At 37.3% G+C, this 17,955-nt stretch overlaps 2 protein-coding genes across 5 annotated transcripts in view; one reads left to right on the top strand and one right to left on the bottom strand.

Moving 5' to 3' along the window:
• The window catches only part of LOC126106303 (U11/U12 small nuclear ribonucleoprotein 35 kDa protein-like), a 90,908-nt gene that overhangs the window by 58,370 nt on the left and 14,583 nt on the right, over positions 1 to 17,955 (top strand). Inside the window, exon 6 of one of the 2 annotated variants that reach the window (XM_049912524.1) lies at positions 4,916 to 5,138. The exons of the other annotated variant lie outside the window; for it this stretch is intronic. The gene's annotated coding sequence lies outside the window, so the exon portion shown is untranslated. Of the gene's footprint in view, positions 1 to 4,915; positions 5,139 to 17,955 lie in introns of those variants that run through there. 2 annotated transcript variants of the gene reach the window in all.
• The window catches only part of LOC126106302 (gastrula zinc finger protein XlCGF57.1-like), a 105,577-nt gene continuing 94,501 nt past the window's right edge, over positions 6,880 to 17,955 (bottom strand). For all 3 annotated transcript variants that reach the window (XM_049912522.1, XM_049912521.1, XM_049912520.1), the window contains exons 9-12: positions 17,716 to 17,904; positions 13,406 to 13,525; positions 11,691 to 11,912; positions 6,880 to 7,693 (exon numbers count right to left, since the gene is read on the bottom strand). In XM_049912522.1, coding sequence (XP_049768479.1) covers positions 7,342 to 7,693; positions 11,691 to 11,912; positions 13,406 to 13,525; positions 17,716 to 17,904 — 883 coding nt within the window. In that variant the 3' untranslated portion in view covers positions 6,880 to 7,341. The remainder of the gene's footprint in view (positions 7,694 to 11,690; positions 11,913 to 13,405; positions 13,526 to 17,715; positions 17,905 to 17,955) is intronic.

Below are 17,955 nucleotides of genomic sequence, written 5' to 3'. Positions count from 1 at the left end.
TGAGAACGGCATTCACAGTGGGGCTGCATTTTGGCCGGTGCAATGTATTACAAGGCAGGAAGAAATAACCTTAAATTAAGCCCGCCTATTATCTTTTAATCTGCTGAGCTAAAAAGTTGCTAATTCCCTATAACAATTGAATCAGATACACAAAACAAGATTTCTGTTAAGGCAACACAAAAACGTGTGGTAGAAACTACTAATTTTCTAAAACGTTTTGAAGTTAATTGTAATTCCTGGCAAATTCAAAACAGAGTCTAATTCCCTATAACAATTGAATCAGATACACAAAACAAGATTTCTGTTAAGGCAACACAAAAACCTGTGGTAGAAACTACTAATTGTAGTTAATTGTAGTTCCTGGCAAATTCAAAACAGAGTTAATTTATGATAAATGTAGATAATATATAGGGCTGCCCCTCTTTAAGGGAAAACTAGATGTAACCCAATATGTTAGTTAGAAAATCTGCAACAGAAACCAAACCACAAACACCAATCTGCTACAGATTGCTCATAGATTATGCAAGGATAATGGTAGCTTCCAAAAATTCTCAAAAGTGCACATTTGTTTGTGTTGATATATAATGAAGTTCAAGAGTGATGTGTTGTTTGGCAGAACTATGAACCACAAATGCTGATATGCTACAAAATACATTACACATCCAAAACATTCGTATCAGTAACGTAGAAAAATATTGTTCGATAAGTGTCTGAAAATTCTCAAAAAAACCTATTTCTCATGTAATTGTACAATGAAATTAGAGAACAATTGTTTTGAATGAGGATAGGAGTACTGTTCTCAAAAATTTTAAGAGAAAATGCTTAAGTTTAAGATTAAAATTAACAATAACAGTATGAATTTATCGCAGCACTTGCAAATGTTCGAAATTGCACAATATAAACAGGTATTGATACAATCAATGAAAGATTACACAGAAACAAAGAGATCAGTAAAATATGTGAATCTAAAACTTTAAGTCAACACATGGTTTCACACAAAAGAAATCCCTAAGTCGGCTTTTATTTATAAACAAACATGTGTATTGCATAGATTTTTCACTCAGCTGATTCTGTGCACACTTCTACACTGGAATGCCAAACAACAACACTGCAGCATGAGTTTACCTCGATCAAAATTGCTAAAATGTGCAGCACCAACAAAGCACATCATCTGCCTATTGCAGCTAACAATCCTGATGCCACAGTCGTCAAGATAACCTAATGGAGGGAAGCTGTGTGTGCCACCTGTTTGCAAATCATGCAGACATTGTTCTGTGTGTTATCACATTTTAATTGTTTGTCTATAATATTCTCTGTGACAGAATTTGGGGAACAGCCCAGCATTTGCACAAATGAGTGTGATAAACTAGCTGAAGACCACACTCAGGCTGGCCCATTACCTGCTTATAGTTGTTAATCTACTACGCAGATTCTATTTGGCTCTGACTCATCTCACTGTCTCACAAGCTACCACACTGTGCATTACACTGCACAAGCAAGTCTCAGATTTCATACTAAATAAGATAATGATACGTGATTTCAGTTTGTAACCATTGGCAAGTATGAGTCAAGGTATTTTCTCTCGTCAGCCGTGGAATCTGCTTGCTGCTTACCTGACAAACGATATGCTGTACCACCTACTGGGTGAATTACCAAGTTGTCATAAGTCAGTAATCTCAAACAGTGCCAATGAAAATGAAATGATTCCATGGCATAATGTGGTGTTTTCATGACATGGCTGTAGTCTGTGTCAGCATAGATTTCAAAGAGATTAATGCAGACAACAGAACAAGTTTAGAGGAGTTGCTTTCATTTGCAGGGCTTGTAGTGGCAACATAGTGTTCTTCAACAATGATAAAGTACTATGCCTGATGAGCTAAACTGGTAAATGAAATAATGCAGCACACATCCCTGCACAGGAAACACCAAAAAGGAGTGCATTGTTTGGTACAGTGAGACACCCCATAGTACCAAATGGATGAAGCACACACATATGGTGCTGGACTCTGCACAAGCAATGAATTGATTTATTTTGCAAAGTATCACAAAAAGTAAACAATCCCTAGTTGACCAGCAGTTTCGCTATGCAACCACACACAATTAAAATACAGTAAAACACTTTTTTTTTCTTAAAATACTTGTGCTTATGTTAGGGTAATTTGTACTTCTCTTGGAAAATTTCCTGCAGATAATTTACAGCAACTGTGGTCCCGTATATACAAAATGCTATTTGACTGCACCTATGTTAAGAATATTGCAGTTCTAACAAAGATTTTATTGCTTGTATACAAAGGGTTGAAAGTTACCACCACAAACTGAATGCATTTGGTAAATACCCGAATTTGGAACCCAAGTCTCATTTCTTCCATGTTAGATGTTGCACGTATGTCTTCTGAAACGAGTGTAAGAACACATCTGTAGTAAACTGCTTGTTCACTGTCAGTGAGGTGATCAAATCTCATGAAATTTGTCGCAGTGTGAATACACACACCAGGTTGGGGAAACAGTTGCAGAATAATCGGCAGCAACAAATATTTCGCTAGTAATGTGAGCAGGTTCATTTATTTTATGACATGGTAGTACAGTACACTTGAGACTATTCGGGTACAAATTAACCAGTTTGTGGATCAGCAATTTTTGAAAAAATAAAAGAATGAAGCCTGAAGAATTATTTTATAACTAGAAGGAATTTTTGTTTAGAATACACCATTATGCAAGTGACACGACACAGAAGATGACGTGAACCCTGATCCCAGTGTTGGGCATCCCTGAAATATTTTTCTATTGTTTCCCCATTTCATCTTCAGGTAGACACAGAGACTCTACATTTGCAATATATTTGAAGCATATTCACTGATTAAAGGTTTGACTAAACCAAAGCAGGAGCTGAAGGTTGATAATTTTCAACCCACTTAAGGCTCATAGTAAATTCAGGACTCCTCCCCACCACCTTTAGATTTCTTGCTAATTGTTGACATGAAATAAAAGCATACTGCTGGACATAGTCAGTAGGAATTCATTATTGATCACGCTTTTCTAGCTGTTGAAAGATCTCAATGATACCGTAGCTTCTAAAATGGATATTCACAGTGAATTTTAGCCTATACCACATTTCTTCTTGTTGCTGAAGTCATGGATGGATTACATGTTCTAGGGATATGACACTTAAATGCAAGTTTTTTGTTCTCAAGATTACAAAGAAAGGAAAAGTTAAAGATAAGTTAGAAAAGGGTAAATGTGCAGTAACCTTTCTTGAGAGCTATGCTTTAGGCACACAAACAGTGAGAACCTTAAAAAAAATTAAAGACATAAATAAAATAAAATAAAAAATGTGTTAAATTTTGCAACCAATGCTGACAGCTAAGCTGCGCAAGTGCCTGAGAACTTCAGCTTTGCAAGACTATATGAAGCAGTGCACTTAATGTTCCAGGCAAGGAGAACAGGAGTTCTCATCAGGTACAATTTAGTAGAGTAAGCAGAATTCCATCAGACGTTGAAGACTGAAGAAAAACAGGACATCTGACTCAATTTCAGCACTGCTACAAGATTTGAGGAATTTCTATTTCGGGTGAGAAACACAGTGCCTACAAAGATGCAACTGATGCTTTTTGCGATGAATTCTTCAGTTACATGGAACAGAGTTTTTTCCTGCACAAGATGTACCAGGCTGTTTCAACTGGACTGTACTGAAAGGGCATGCCCATAAAAACTTGAGCATCTTGAGCTGCCCTGCATGCTGATTTTGGACTATCTGTGTTTTTTGGGTATCTGTAAACTCACAGGTCCACATTAATATGGCTCATCAAAAGCTTGCTTTAATTCTTATAATATATGACTCTGTCACAGCCAACATGGCTTTATACCACAATGCAGCAAGATGTTCACGTACCTGTCTTGTTCGCACCATGTGTACTCAAAGTTATACATACTTTATGATATAAAACCTGGCATGTCACTATAACAGTCCTCAATGTTTTTCATGCATGTTGTAGTGACAGAGTGGTGTAAACTTTGTATGATGTAACTACCACTGCCCAGTTTTATAGATCTGAGGATGGCAATACATATTGCTAGAACCACTAATCCAGTAATTGTGTTAACATAGGAATCTTGGCAAATAAATTGGTTTTCAAAAGACGACTTAAATGCAAAATTAGAGACTACCTCCTGCTCTGAATGAACATTTCAGGAAACCATCTTATAACATGCTTTTTCTTAAATGTTGTCTCTGCAAGTAGAGTCCCTCCCCCCTCCCTTGCAAGCACACACGCATCAAAATTCTCAACTTACATGTGGATGGAAACTTGCACTATTAAATAATGTTTTAATAACTAAATCACCTACAATTGTAATACCAAGTGTGTGGTGGTCTAATATGTACAGAACTAGACTTCAGCCGTCACGCCAATGATCCAGTTACTGTTGGTGAGTTTTCAAGTTTACATTGTGATCTCTTCGCAGTTCCATAAATTGAACACTTGACTTCTTGTGTACTATTTTGTAGACAGAACGTGTAACTGTAATGTGATTCTTGAAGTACTATTGATAAACTGCATTTACTTAATCATGTCAAACTTATGAGAATTCATTTACCTTGGACCATCTATTGGCATTTTCAAAAATTTCATTAGCTGACTTTTTTGAATTCATATACTTGTGTAATGTAACAAGGACAAGGTCTGCATCTTTTAACAATGGACGTGGAATCTCAGTAACGTATTTTTGTGAGCAGATATGTACAGTTAAAACAGAAAACTGATAAACAAGAAACAAATTTTTTATTTACATATTCCAGTGTAATCTAATAATGCACAAAAACTTTAACAGCCAAGAATTTCAGTCTTTCACATCTATCTCTGTATCTGTATGTAATACTGAATGCATGCAGTTTAAACACATATATATTCTATTCCAGTCACAAAAGAAAATGGATGCATCAATAGCTGGCACAGCGCAAGACAAAAAAATTGCACGGCTCCTTCCGGCACTAGTGATGTGACATACAGTAATGAATGTACACGTCAGCTGTGTAACATAATTAGAAACAATAACAACCATCTGTATTTGACTGAGCTTTAGTTTTCTTAATATCAGTTAACACTTACAACAGCAAAGAATTAAGAAAACAATGATAACAACTGCCTCAACCAAAAAATGTATTAAGAAACTCAGGTAATTTGTTGCCCCTTTTCTGTTGGGCATATTTCATTCCAACAAAGCTGTTATTCCAAACATCTGACAATAACAATTAAGTAATTACTAAGATCTGTATTAAATGCTGTGATGTGAAATGGTACATAATAAAGACAGACAATGTTTATGATCTATAGTACTTTGAGATCATTACATTGACTAAATACAGTTCCTTGCCCAGACATGTTCCAGCACTATTGCACTGTCATAAGGTACAAGATTTATTACAATTCAAATCTGGTTGTGCATGAGGTGTTCCACTTCAGTTGCAACAGGCATGCCTTTATTATAGTCTGTCATCTACAATGGTTTCAGTGATGGCATTAATAAAATTTTGACTACTCACAGCTTACAATAAATTATTGCACTGTACACAAAACCACTGCTATAACTATCCCAGTTTACTCATCATAAAAAAGCTACAATAAAGCTCCTCTCTGCTATGAAACAGTTTCTGATTCCCAGACAACCATAGCAGACAGCTCCAGCAACAACAAACAAAACCCTCTGTAAACAATTTTTTACTGTAATGAACCAGAGACACACTAGCATCTCAAAAACATGATGATTAAACAAAAATTTAATAAAAACACTTCCGAAGAACCGCTGCAAATGGTGAACTGTAATAAAAGCATGTCTATTCTGACTTAGTTAGAGAGCCATATTCACAATCAAATGTTTAATAAAATAGTAAAACAAACAACTAATAATGGTAATACAGTTCTCAAAAATATCTTGGCTACAGTAGGAAACAAAAAATTGTGTTTTGCTCTAAGTTATTATTACAAAGCACTTCACTGTGGTACAAATGCAGCCTTACAGCTACAAGTTTTAAAAATCAAATATCATTGTCAGTTAACACAACATTTAAACCTCTACATTCAGTCAATGGACTGCAGGTACAAACAACATAGTGTAAAAATATTAAGTTCATGCTTCTTTAAGATTAGCAAATTCATAAGCAGCAGACAGACAGAGGGTGCGATTCCAACATGCCAAGTTAACCCTTGACCAACTTCATCATTACTATTTCACAGAAACTTCTTGAGCTTACAGCTGCGTCCAGTGGCGTAATCTTCATCAGCTTCCAGCCAAATATTCCCTGACGACTACTGACTGTTCTGTGGGTGATGGTATTGTCTTTATAATACCTGTGCTGCCAATCATATCATCACTAGCACTTAATCCTTTCATTTGTAAGGGAATGTTCTCACTTTGCATCCACTGTGCAAACTTGTTGTTGGTTCCCATGCTGTATTCAGCTGTCTTTATTGAGGCTATTACTGTTACTTTAACACCTGTGGGTTCTTTTATGGTGGTCCCAGAATCCACTTGTTGAAGGCAGGAAACATATATTATGAAGAACAATTTGATTTCTATATTATAAAGCTATTGTACAATGACTCGTTTCACAAATGGACGGGTAGTGCCTGGCTGAAAGCCTATAGGATATGAATCGCTTGGAGCTCAAGAAGATTTCATTAGGTTGCACTGCTGCAAGACTAAGTTTTGCAATCTCAAATTGTCACTAATAGTTTTGGGAAGACTATGACAGGAGCAGAAAATTTTTGACAATAGCTGTACATATAATAATGAATACACCAAAGCCAAAAATTTCAACCAGGATAAACATCAAAGACCTCACAAGTCTGTTTCACCTAGTGAATGTAATCACAAAATTGCAGCGATCTACACTGCTTTTTAAATGGCAATATGTATACTTTTTGTTGTTGGTATTTCCGAAGACACACTTCATGTTATCTAGCAGTTCAGTGGGCAATGATGTATACATATATGTAAAGGAAGAAAAAAAATCTGAAAAATAAGGGCTAAATGCCCTTCTCCTTAGACACATACAGTATCTTATTTAATGTAATGTATCTAGAAAGGTGATTTAACTACTATGTCACCCAGGACTTCAATATGCATTAAAAGGAAATGACTCTTTAAAGATTACTGTATTCAAGAAAAGAAATATTAAATGGATGTGCTTATCAGTAGATGCTGTGCAAGTTTCTAGCATGAGTTACAACAAGGGAATTTATACTCTAATCAGGTACTTCACAAGTTGCTTGTACAAAACCCTGCAAAACTGGTACCAGTAAAACTGTTACCAGATTTATCAGATTGGAATGTGCCGTACCCTGCCTAATCATCTGGCACTTCTCCTGTGTGTTCCAGGAGGTGATTCGTCAAAATTCGTTTGGTGGGGAACTGTCGCGGGCAAAGGTGGCAGGGGTACGGATTCCCTCCTGTGTGTAGGCGCATGTGCTTTCTAAGTTCGTTGCCCCAAGCAAAACAGCTGCCACACAGGGAGCACTCGTGGGGGCGCTCAACTGTGTGCATGCCTCGTATGTGCCTGTACAGGGCACTCCTCCAGCGGAACGTTTTACCGCACTGGTCGCACGTCTCAGTCGGTACATCGACGTGTGTACGCAGGTGCTTCGCGAGGTCGCCATTGCGCCCAAACTTTTTATTACACTGAGGACAGGCAAATGGTCTGAAACGAGAAATAAAAGTGTTAAACAATGAAAAGTCCAGGGTGGAGTAACAACAGTACTCAAAGGATAGATCGCTATACAACACATGGAGGAGGCACTGTGTCACAGACTGGCACAATGAAAAAGAATTGTAGAAATATTTCAGCCTGACTGCCTTAGCACCTCGTGATAGAGGTCATGTGCGTGCGAGTTGTTATTGTGTGAATGTGTGTATTTTCTCAACTTTTGAAGAATGACTTTCACTGAAAGCTGAAATATTTGTTGCATCTTTTTTCACTGTGCCTGTCTGCAACTGTAGTAGCAATCTATCATTCACACAGGAAAGTATTAGTATTAGATACTATTGCACATATGGTGTTAATTTTGATAGTACAAAAGGGAGAACAATATACAGAACTTACGGCTTCTGTTCTATGTGGAAGTTCCAGATCAAGGTACAACATACAAAGGAGTATCACAATTCTTACTACTATTTTAGTTTTCTCTCTTACTAATTTCTGTCATTCACTCACACTTCATGTTCCATAAATCCATTCATGAAGACGACTTTCCAGGAATATGGAATGAGTCGTTTTAAACTAAAGTTCCACTGTACATATGTATTCTAGCTCGAAAAATGATTCATATGAAATTAGCAAAGTTTTCAGTCTTGTTTATGTGCCTGTTGACATGTCAATGCCTCTACAATTCAGTGAGTTGTTGCCTTCACTCAAGGTACACATTAACAGGCAATGGCAACCAACACAGTTAACTTCTGTAAAGTACGCTAACAACAAATTATGACTAGTGCTAATCTACTCACACTGATAATTACAGAAATTACTTATAGATTACTCTACATACATAATTTTACCAATTTCAGAAATCAGTATCAGGTGCTTATATACTGGAAAAGTGGAAAACTGCTCAAACTGGACATTTTTGCTGACTTAAAATTCTCATGCATGAGTCTAAATATTTTGCCAAACTATAGGAGTGCTTAATAACGTTACCTTGTTTTTAAATAACTATGGATTACTTGTTATAGACTTTAACACCAGAATGTAAGACTCTTTTCTGAGTACTAGATAGGAATGCATAGGCTATATGAAAATTATTTCTGCTGCTAGTATTCTTCTTCTTGCACCTTTGTTACATGTCTGTGCAGGGTCGATATGATTATTAGCAGATTTCGTAAGGTTAATTTAAGGGGTGGCCGGATGCCCTTCCTGTCAACACCACAGGACTGAACATATGCACCTCAACTGTCTGTGTGCAGTCTCATATACACATGAAAGTGTGTGAAAGTTTTCTAAATGTGTGTGAATCGTGTAGCTGAGGTGGTACTTGGGTACCAGTCTGGTTACTCCTATTCAGGTGTAGTAAACTGTCCAGAAGCCACGTCCAGGCTTGCCGGTACACCACCCCTTGTCGTTAATCTGTGGGGCAGTCTTGATACTTGGCCAACGCAACACACAATCCCAGAAGCGGTGCTGTAACATGCACGGCTATCATGAAAGGTATTTTTACTAGTATTGTGGTTGGGAATTTCGCCATTCATCTTCAGTTCACTTTGTTATCAACCACAAATCCGTTCTAAAAAGGTAACGTGGCAGCACGGTTGAATATTTCTGCTGGGGACTTGCAATGACTTGTTGAGTCCATGCCATGTTGAACTGCTGCACTACACTGGGCAAAAGGAGGTCCACCACAATATTAGGAGGTGTCCCACTACTTCTGTCACCTCAGTGTAATGTATTAACAGGGTGAATGGCTCACCTGTACTGTTTGTAAGTAGTCAGTCAATCATATTTCCCTGTTCTGTTATTTTAGCTCCTCTGTTGTTTTCTTTATCTTTTAATCCCATGTTTAGCACCTTTTGCACTTTCTCCATCCACTGTCTTACAATGTGTGAGATGGAGTGACTGTGTGTGTCAACATGAGTGATGTGGGAGTGAGTGGGTGTGGGTCATTTTTAACCCTTGTGTCCTTTTTTTTTAAAATGATGCTGAAAACCTCAACATTCAGTTGCCAAAAACTCAGAGTGTGCACATGCCGCTCACACCCCACATTCTTCTCTCTCTCTCTCCCCCCCTCCTCCCCCCCCACACCCCCTACTAATATCTGTCAAACAACTTTGCAATGAACATTGCTACCTGCCATGCAGCTAACAGGTATTTTCCATCACTGAATTTAGATAATGAGATAACTTTTAAGAATGGCTAATGAATAGGAGCCCAAATATAGCATCTATTTTGCAAATTAACTCTTTAAATAGTTCTTATTCTCTGTAATAACAGTTTTTTTGAGTGGGGTGTGTGCTGTTGCAAAACCTTCAACAACTTTCTCCACCAAATGGTCTTTACTCATTTTATCCTCTCTATTTAAGCTCACAACAGACAATTGTTTCTATTGAGGAGCTGCAGGATTTTCTCACTGGTGATCAGAGTACTTCTGATTTAAGGTGTTTCTTGATATTATCTTTCCACGCTCAGTTCAATAATTACAGAAAGTGCAGAACACTGATTTTGAATCTATAACATTTAAGCCCTGATTAACATACTGCACAGCCCTTTCTTGTGCACTCACTATCATGTGACTCATCCTCAACAACTCCACCAATACAAGCGAGAAGGTGCTATATTTGCACTCTACAGTAAGACACTCGACATGGTCATCAATGGGAATAGCTAAATTGATAGAAATTGAAATCTGTACATTGACCGGCTCTGTTTCCTAATCACTACTGATTTTAGCTAGGAGACAAATGTATGTGTTTCTTTATTCTAAGTTACTACATCTGATGGAGCAATTCTGTTGCCATATGCAATATGTATCTTACAAAGACTGTTCGACAACCGACATTTCACATGGAACCAAAACATAAATTACAAGTGCACTGACACGTCATTGTCTTTATGTGCAAGTGCGCTCTATTTTTGCAGATGTGTTCTTACCTATGTTCTCTTTCCAAATTTGAGTTCACTAGATGATGTGCAACACCAGTAATCAAAAATTGCTCTTCACCTCCTTGGCACATGACAGATCTTCTCAACAGTGATACTGCAGAACACAGAGTGAGAGCACGAAAGATGAAACGTAAGCTCAGCCACTCACAATGCTAAAGCACTAATTCACACCTTTGCATTTTGAGTGGTTGGGCCTACATTTTAGCTTTCAAGTTGAGAGCAGCCACTACCTTACATCCAATCATGGATAAGGTTAAAGAGCAACAGCATATCAAGTCAAACTGTGAAGCCTACACACCTACTTGGCTGCATTATCTGCCGTGTCATTTCCCAATTCTCAAATGGCATAGTAATGGTAAAATTAAACACTTATTTTGTCTCTCTCTCAACTCAAGATGGGAATTCTAGATATTCCGAACCATTTTATTTGGAAGATGTAAGTGCTGGATTGTCGGAAGAGCACTTGGGGAATTTGAACAGATGATGAATTTCAGCCACCAAGCTAATTGTAAGTGCTCTGCGTATAGAGATCAGTGTCAGATATCCTAAATTCATTGAGAAGTCAGATTCTGACGTCACAGTCAGAGAAGGTGACAGAGCAGCCAAGGCCCCACTATAAAATTTGGTGCTTATTATGATATTAAGAAATTTAACATTTAAAACTCATTTTTGAAGTATCAATTTGTTGTGGTCTGTCAAGTTTGAAATTATCCTCGGTCTTATCATAACCACTAATATACTTCACCCACTCAGTCTACGCAGCTTCACTTTCAATAATAATGGTAATTTAGTTCTAGGCATTGGGATGGGGGAAAAGGTCTTTATTTACACTCTAACTGCATTCTATAGTATTGCTGACTTGCAAACTGTTCTTCTCATGGAGTAATTTCACATAATAATCCCTAGTTATTAGGGGAAAGTAAGAAATTAAGTTTCTTACCTTTAACCTTTGTGGTTTCTTACGTCACTGAAGCAAACCCCATGAATGCAGCTGCTAATTAATAATCCCCAGTTTTATTAGAGGAAAGTATGAAAGTAAGTTTCTTACCTTTCACCTGTATGGGTTCTCACATGTCGCTCAAGTGAACCCCTTGAATGCAACTGCAGTTTACAATAGGGGCATTCATTTTCTGCCTCAGCATTGGGTTCGAGATGCCTTCGAATATGAATCCGAAGCGTTGTCTTCCTCAAAAACCTGCGCCCACATGGCTCGCACTCAAATCGTCCAATAGCTTTTGAGGTTGCCCCATGTGCATCTTCCAAATGATATCTGGGAAGGAATAGCAAATGTAATCAAATGAAGAATTAGCTGGTGTAACGAATTTTACAATGCTGTGATTCCTAAAAGACTCAAGGTGGAAGTTGATTTCATAGGAGGGTGGGAGAGGGGCGGGGGGGGGGGGGGGGGGGGGGCAGAAAAAGCAGGCAAAGGGGAAATCTACAAGGGTGACAAATTTCCTTCACATTTTTCCAAGGAATTGTTGCAGAATGAATAAAAGAAAGCCAGAACAATGACACAAGAAACAGTGATTAAACATAAATGACAGAGCACAACATGGCCAGCCTACAGCTATTTTAATGATTTATTAATGTTGAACTTTTAATGACTTCCATTGTCCTGTCATTACACATAAAATTCAGAATGCTGGGCCATTCATTCATTCATCATATTATGTAGATCCTATCAAGAAAGAAAACCTTCAGGTATGCAGGACTAGTCAAGGTACACATTCAATTAAGAGATACATAATACTGACAATCACTTTATTGCTCAACACAGTTTGTATTTATGCTAGCTGATGGTAATCAAGTGCATTAGAAGGAATGTTACTAAGCAGAATTGACTAATACATGTTCATAGTGATCGCTGATCCTTTCTGGTGTTGGGAATATCGTAACTGAACTCCGTGATTGGACCAGAATTAGTCTCTTTATCCATCTCAAAATAAGAAAAGAAAACAACGAGTAACTTATAACACAAAGTAATTGGTAACAGTTACCGCACAACTGCTTGCTGAGATTCACAGAATCATAAGCGAGGTAGTTCAGGCCCAACCTCTACCAGTATTTGACACAATTTCAGATCAAAACACTCGCCATCTAAAAAAAGATGCTGCGTCCCAGGCTGAGTCCTATGTCGTATTATGCAGCTTGTATCGTACACGGACCATTCGACTGTCTACAACTGGATGGCACCAGAGCTTCAGGCAAATGTCATTATGTTCATGCACTTTTTATTTTAAAAACATGTTCTTAAGCATATTACCTTTCCAAATTAGGCTTCACCAGATGTTCTGCAATACCAGTAACCAAACACTGGTTACATTTTCAATGTTTATATGCAGAAAACAAAGCTATTTCAAACTATTCCTGATAGAACAGTCACACTGATACAGTTTGCTATGAAAATATATTTATTAGGTAATTTTTCTTCTTCACATTTTGAGATACAATTCACATTTATTGCCAATTCCACTTTTTCAGATTCCTACTAATGCCCCTTCCATAGTTCCTATGTGAAATGATCCTCATGGATGTGGAGTAAGTGCCAACAATCATTCTAACGGACATGTACATAATCCACAAATTTACAACATAAGATGCACTGCGACATCTTTGTAACACTGCAGCAAGCCAAAGGGAAAGCATTTTGAATGCATTATCAAAAGTGTAACATCTAAAGAACAATTATGTCAGAGTGTAAAATAAATACTAATGCAAAATTTCACTTCTAACTGTCACATTGGGAATTTAATACCAAACCTGAGTGCAATCCTACGATGGAACTTTTCTCCGCATTCGTGACATTCGTAACGCAGTGCTCCTTGGGGAACAGCTAGCTCGGTACAGCTGGCAACGTGCTTGTCATAGTCTGGCTTAAACCTGAAACAGATTAGTGTAATTCATGAGATCATGGACACTCTGGTGGCCACTTCTACTGATATTTCTAGCTTTTTAATACAAGAGTTCTCTCTCTCTCTCTTTTTTTTTTCTGACAACTATTTCATCCTCAGCCGATAGGCATCACTGGATACGGATATGAAGGGGCATGTGGTCAGCACACTGCTCTCACAGCCATTGTCAGTTTTCGTTACCGGAGCTAGTACTTCTCAGTCGAGTAGCTCCTCAATTTGCCTCACAATGGTCGAGTGCACTCTGCTTGCCAACAGTGCTCAGCAGACTGGACGGTCACCGACTCAAGTGCTAGCCAGCCCGACAGTGGTTAACTTCGGTGATCTAATGGCGACCTGTGTTACCACCGCAGCAACACCAGTGGCATTCATATCTTGTATTATCACACAAATATCACAGTTTATTTGCAGCTAACTTCATTACTTTTTTCACAACATGTTTATTATCTTCGAGCTGCAACTTGTATTTTATTGTTTGTACATTGGATATGTTTTTGAGCAACTCTATTATCAACATTCATCCTGTCTAAACCAAACATACAAATGAAGCAATAGGTTACAAACAGTCACGATTTACAAAAACATATTCTTCTCTGAATGCAAACTTATGTGAACAAAACATACATTATTTATGTTTCAGATGGAAATGAGCACTTTGGAAACTGCATATCTTAGAACATGTGTGCTGAATGTATGCATTATTACAGAAAGATGACCACCAACATTAAATCTCAGAATATTTCACAAAATTTAATGTTGGTGATTGTGTTCAAGCAATAATGTATAGTTTGAGTGCACACCTAAAATAAGCAGTTTCCAATGTGTGGTGCTATCTGAAATACAAATATCCCTCATCCCTCCCAGCCAAAGTTTGCATTCAGAGAAGAATTTATATTTCTAAATTAAGTCTGTCTGTAAATTGCACTGAATTGGAAGCTGCCTGGCAGATTAAAATTGTGTACTAGACCAGGACTCGAACCTGACACCTTTGCCTTTCACGAGCAAGGGCTCTACTGACAGCTATCTGAGCACAACACACGATCCGTCTTCACAGCTTTGCTTCCACCAGTACGTCATCTGCTACCTCCCAAACTTCAGAGAAGGCCCCCGTGATTCATTTGTAGCTTCTTTCTTAGACAGGGTGACTGTTGATAACGGAGTTGTTCTGAAACACGTCCAGTGTATGAACAATAAGGCACATATTGCAGCTCAGAGGTAATAACTGTGTATCTTTTAAATAACTGAAGAGTGGAAATGCCAAATGTTCTAAGTGCCATATTTCTGTAAAACATGTTTTCTTGTTACTTTGTCGCATGTCCTTAGACTTTTTCCAAGTTCCAGATGTTGTAGTAAATGTTTCAGACACTTGTTAGTGGGCAGTGCATGGTCTTTGTGCCAAATAGTGCTTCCCTCTGGAGTTCTAAGTTTCACTACATCAAGGTCTTCTCCAAGTAGTTTATATACAGTTTGTGAGGAAAGCGAGGTCCATGTAAGCTTTTGTCTGTATTAAAAGGGCATCTTCATAATTGGAGCAGATAATTTGGGTTTCAAAAACAGTAAAAAAAGTTACAGAATTGAACAGACAAAACAATAGATGTCTGGAAAATGTTATGAACACTAAAGCTATAAACCCATTCCATGTGAGTGCAAGGCATACAGCTGACTTCTCTGATTTTAAGGATGCTTCTGAAATATTGTAGTCAATACAGGCATGTAACCTCTCTAAATGCAGTATGATAAAAATGTCTCAAACGAATCCATCTCAAATAGCTATTACAAATTCTTACTTTAAAACATAAAAAACACAAAAATGTAACTGTACTCAAGGACCACATCACTGACATAAGCATTGCTGTACTTCATCTGAAAGATCAGCCATGTTTATCAGTTGATAAACAGAAAGACCTGTCGATGATACTGCCATTTCTTCCTCAACTGCACAGGGAGTACTATGGTACACTTTGCAAAGTTTGATACCATGAATGAAGTTCTGCAAGAAACAGAAGTAAATACTGAGAGATTTTTCACTGCATTTAATTTAGTTATTCTCTTGTAAAAAATTTAAAAGATATGAGAAATGGTTTTTGTTGACTATAGTTCTACTATTAAAAATAAGACTCTTGTATTCCTGTACTTGTATTATCACAGATAAAACTGTCTCAGTACTACTGACATTTGTTAGAACCAGACAGTCCCCTCATATCACACAGAGAATGTTCTTAATAGATTATTTGTTTTCTAACTTTGTCTCATTATTTTTTGCAGTGATGTGGTGAGCACCATAATTCTGTGGTACCAGAGTACTTTCTCCGTCTTTCAGACAGAAATAAGTTACGTATAAAATGACATAGGCTACAGTGTTTTTCATTCTCCTGACAAATGTGAGATTAGGAATTGAGAATTTGTGACTTTTCCACTCTCCAATTATTGTAAGTTGCAAGGCAAGGTGTCTGCAAAACACTTGATAACTCATTTTTTCCCCCTTTCGTTACAGGCCAGCTAAGGATCATGCTTAAACCACCAAGTCAGATTCTTTTATAAGCAACTGCATAAAACCAATTTTATCATGCCATGTGTGTTTGCTTTATGGTATGATAAAACTGGTTTTATACAGTTGCCCATGGGCAGATCTAATGTGACAATTATCAACATAATATTACAGAACAGGACAATAAAAGTTAAAGATGTTGCTAAGTTAGCTTTGTTAGCTTTAGGATTTCTCCAATATCTTTGTCTGTTTGCTTTTCTCTTGCTCTCTCCTGCTGTCCATTTTTCCCTCAGTTTTTTCTTTGAAAGCTTTCCATCTCTTAATTTTGTTTTTATATTTTGCTATCTTTCATTTCTTGCTTATTTATGTCAATTTCTTCAATGTCTTCATGCATTTTCCTGCCCCAATTGGGCCTGTCTTTAATTTACAAAATGCTGCACAACTTTTTTTCTTGTCAGTCTGCTAGGACTTTTTCTTTGGATGCATATAAAGGACATTACCCCTCTTATCCTAATCTTGTTTGTAATTTTTTCCATGTGACTGTATACTTCTACGTAACTTTTTTTATTTGAATATTTCTAATGTTGTTCTATTTCATAAGACCTTCCTCACAATCTTCCTTTCCTTTTCCCTGGTTTCTTCATTTTGTTTCATTGGTCCCAAACGTAGTGTTTCTCATGCATAAGTGCATTGGTACCAAATTAATGTCCTTAATGTTCAGTTTTTGCATTTGAAAACAATGATTTTTCATTAACAATATCTTTTAAAAAGAGAAGTGTTAAGTCCATCTCTGATAATCTTGCTGTGAGTGCTTCATTTCCCATCCATTTCACTGAATGACTTCCACATACTTAAATTTTTGTGTTATTCTGGTATTTCCATAATTTATGCTTTGTTTTATTTTAGACTTTGTATTTTTCAGTACTTCCTTTAAGAGCTGCTGTGTTTTATCATTGATCTGTTCATTGATAACTTAATTATGTCCTGCATATGACATTTAAAGAGTTCATGTACTAAGATGCCAGTGTTACAATTTCAATGTCCCTAATGATGCCTCTACCATAGGATTGGTCATCAAATAATTTATCAATGACTGAGGCACCGCAAAATTTCCACAGTCATGTCTTATTTCAGAAATGTATGTATGATTAATGTTTGTAAGAGATTTCCACTCAGTATTGCTATATCTGACTTAACAATCATCCCACAGAATATTATTATTCAATAGTGTGAATACAAATGGAAATGATCCAAGTATGAGGTGGCATCCAAAAGTTCCAAAAATATATTAATTATAATTATTATGTCTTACCTACATCTTATCCTGCACCATCACCTTCAAAGAAGTTCCCTTGTGAGTGAATACACTGATCCCAATGTTTCTGCCACTTTCGAAATGGCTTTCTTTATTAGGGTGTTCAGCACCTTCGTGATTCTGCTTGAATCTCCTCCACTGTATCAAATGTCTGTCCCTTCAATTTCATTTTCATCATGACACCTAGTAGCATTTCAGTGTACTTGGGATCATTTATGTGTATAAAATGCAAATTTCACAAACTTTTGGATATCACCTCATATGTTCACAACAGAACAGCAAATAGACAGCTACTCAAAACAACTTGCAGAGTTACAAAAACTACATAATGTAATTTTAGCATGTTAGTGGGACTGACCTGAACTTGGTGAAACACTTCCTGCACCTGTATGGCCTGGGCGGAATGACACCTGTGTGTTGTATCTTTATGTGCTTGTTAAGCTCACCACACCACGCAAAGCGCTTCCCACAAAGGTGGCACACAAAGGGCCGTTCTCCCGTGTGAGTGCTGCGCATGTGCACTTTTGCACACCTTTTTGTTTTGAACCTGCAAGATAGTAATGGTAAATTGTCAGCATTCTTAGAAAACAAACAAAAA

The sequence above is a fragment of the Schistocerca cancellata genome, chromosome 10, assembly GCF_023864275.1.
Source record: "Schistocerca cancellata isolate TAMUIC-IGC-003103 chromosome 10, iqSchCanc2.1, whole genome shotgun sequence".
NCBI classification, from domain to species: Eukaryota; Metazoa; Arthropoda; class Insecta; order Orthoptera; family Acrididae; genus Schistocerca; species Schistocerca cancellata.
The sequence above is the reverse complement of the archived record's forward strand: the minus strand, read 5'-3'. Positions and strand labels throughout refer to the sequence as shown.